This window comes from Pagrus major, chromosome 24 (genome assembly GCF_040436345.1).
Source record: "Pagrus major chromosome 24, Pma_NU_1.0".
Taxonomy (NCBI): Eukaryota; Metazoa; Chordata; class Actinopteri; order Spariformes; family Sparidae; genus Pagrus; species Pagrus major.
Genome location: NC_133238.1, coordinates 13,482,591 through 13,485,066, shown reverse-complemented (window position 1 = coordinate 13,485,066; position 2,476 = coordinate 13,482,591). Strand labels below are relative to the sequence as shown.

General features: G+C 44.5%; 1 protein-coding gene across 1 annotated transcript; it reads left to right on the top strand.

Annotated features, from left to right (window-relative positions):
- Positions 1 to 452: 452 nt before the first annotated feature.
- On the top strand, positions 453 to 2,164 carry LOC140992457 (nuclear receptor subfamily 4 group A member 2-like). The gene is made up of 5 exons (XM_073462753.1): positions 453 to 588; positions 669 to 826; positions 925 to 1,124; positions 1,340 to 1,518; positions 1,917 to 2,164. Exons 1-5 carry the CDS (start codon positions 453 to 455, stop codon positions 2,162 to 2,164), a joined length of 921 nt encoding a protein of 306 aa, XP_073318854.1.
- The last annotated feature ends 312 nt before the right edge of the window (positions 2,165 to 2,476 follow it).

The following is a 2,476-nucleotide window of genomic DNA, read 5'->3' as shown; positions in this document are numbered from 1 at the left end:
ATACCATATTGCACCGTATCGTACCGTACTGCATCCCATCGCATCGCATCAAACCGAATCGTGTCGTATCGTACTATACCATCTCGATCTCAACGTTCTGTATTGTATTGTATGGTACCGAATTGCATCGTATCATATCGTATCGATCGTATTGCTTTGTTTCGTGCCGTACTGTATCGTACCATATATTATCGTATTGTTTTCTACGGTTTCTGATAGTGGAATATATTGGGAGAGGTTGGTTGGAGGTGGAGAGGAAGACATTTAAGATGTAACACTACATCACATAATTTTAGGTCTCTGTGTCAGTAAAGGTTCATACCATAGAACTCAAAATCAGGTGTTTTTATCGTATCGTATTGCATTGTCAGCCTGCAAAGCACTATCCAAAACGCAGGTATTACATTTCTAAGCTTTGTTCTGAGAAGTATTTATATCTGTTTTTCTACTCCATGCAGCGCACTGTACAAAAAAATGCCAAATATGTGTGTTTGGCTGCCAAAAGCTGCCCTGTGGACAAACGCAGGAGGAACCGATGTCAATACTGTCGCTTCCAGAAGTGCCTTGTAGTGGGAATGGTTAAAGAAGGTAAACCAATACACCTTAAAGACTTGTTTTGAAAATGACAGTCGGGGTCAGTTCAACTGATTTCTCCTCATGCTCTGCAGTGGTGAGGACAGACAGTCTGAAAGGTCGAAGGGGTCGCCTGCCATCCAAACCGAAAGCTGTTTCGAACTCGTCTTCACCTGGCGGCACCCTTCTGAGCGCCCTCATCAAGGCACACGTGGAATCGAATCCTCCACCTTCTCTTCTTGACTGCTTTAAAGTAAGAAATGTGGGCATAGTGTCATTGCTTTACCAGTGAGGAGTTATGTGCTGTAATTCATGTATTTTCTTTTCTGCTCATTGGTGACCTATTATCAGTTCAAGGAGAGTCCTGGAAGCCTGCTAGAAGACGACGCTCAGCACGTTCGGCAGTTTTACGACCTCCTGACCAGATCGATGGAGGTGATTCGAGGTTGGGCACAGAAAATCCCGGGTTTCACCTCCTTACCCAAACACGACCAAGACCTCCTCTTCTACTCGGCTTTCCTGGAGCTCTTTGTTTTACGACTGTCGTACAGGTAAAGAAAACACAAAGGGACTTTTTCTCAGCTTATTTGTACGATGCACCTCAGGTCGGAGGTCTGTCCATAGCATGTAGATATGTTTGTCGATGGATTGGCCTTTAAACACAACAACACACCCTCAGGAATGGAAATCTCTGCATCAATTCTGTGTGTCAAAGTGTAACCAGGCCGTTTATATCCACCTCTAACAAGCTGTCATACTCTTTCAGATCCAGCCCAGAGGAGGGGAAGCTGATCTTCTGCGACGGCTCGGTGTGGCACCGGCTCCAGTGCCTGCGGGGCTTTGGGGAGTGGATTGACAGCATCGTCGAATTCTCCGCTAATTTGCAGAGGATGAACCTGGATGTGTCCACCTTCTCCTGCATATGCACCCTCGCCCTGGTCAACGGTGAGACGCTCAAAAACACTTATGCTCTCACGTCGTTGTTTCTGTCTATATTTATTTATAGCAGTACTTCCTAGTTCTTGTCCAGGATTAGGAAATTAAAAATATCCCACATTTATTCACATATCTGCAGCTTTATGTTGCAATCAAGTTGTGCAGAGAGATGCAGCTTTAAGTAAGACGAAGTAACCTTTTCTTGGCTGTAAAGCACGTAATGTTTAAGGGCCAGACATCATATAGGACACATCAGAACTGAGTGCTCCTGAAGGTAAATCTGGGTGAGGAGGCCACCATGGAAAGGCTGGAGAGTCGGCCTATCAGAGATTATTTGGATTAGAAAAAAGTATTGATTTTAACTTCTGATGTTTGTCGTGAAATGTGATTTTTTCTGGACGCTGCAGAACGACACGGCCTGAAGGAGCCGAAGAAGGTGGAGGAGCTGCAGAACAACATCGTCAAGTGTCTGAAGGAGGGCGACGGAGGCTCTCACTGTTGGTCGAACCATCTGTCCAGACTTTTAGAAAAACTGCGTGAACTCCGCACTCTGTGCATCCAGGGCCTGCAGAGGATCTTCTACCTGAAGCTGGAGGATCTGGTGCCGCCGCCCGCCATCATAGATAAGTTATTCCTCGACACGCTGCCATTTTAGAGACACGAGAGGACACACATGGGGGACGTTTCTTTCTCATCCACTTGTTTTGTTTTAATCTCAGGAGTCGTTCCTGACAGTTTGACGTCTGTGCACTGCATAAAAAACATTTTTCCTCAAAACAAATCAAATAATGGAAGAATTGTGACGACTTATCTGTAAAATCCTCCTTAATATCAACCAACATTTGAACAGTGTCGGGGACTTTTTCACTGTGCTGATTACAGGAGGATCAAAAGGACCAATTTTATTGCTCATTTATATTCCTACTTTATTTTATTTTTTATATGTTCAACAGGTTAAAGAGCCTGT

Bases quoted from the DNA above. Each gene is read 5' to 3' on its own strand.
- LOC140992457 (XM_073462753.1), top strand. From the start codon at position 453: ATGCAGCGCACTGTACAAAAAAATGCCAAATATGTGTGTTTGGCTGCC. The intron at 827-924 runs GTAAGAAATGTG...ACCTATTATCAG, and splicing joins CTCTTCTTGACTGCTTTAAA to TTCAAGGAGAGTCCTGGAAG. The intron at 1,519-1,916 runs GTGAGACGCTCA...TGGACGCTGCAG, and splicing joins CACCCTCGCCCTGGTCAACG to AACGACACGGCCTGAAGGAG.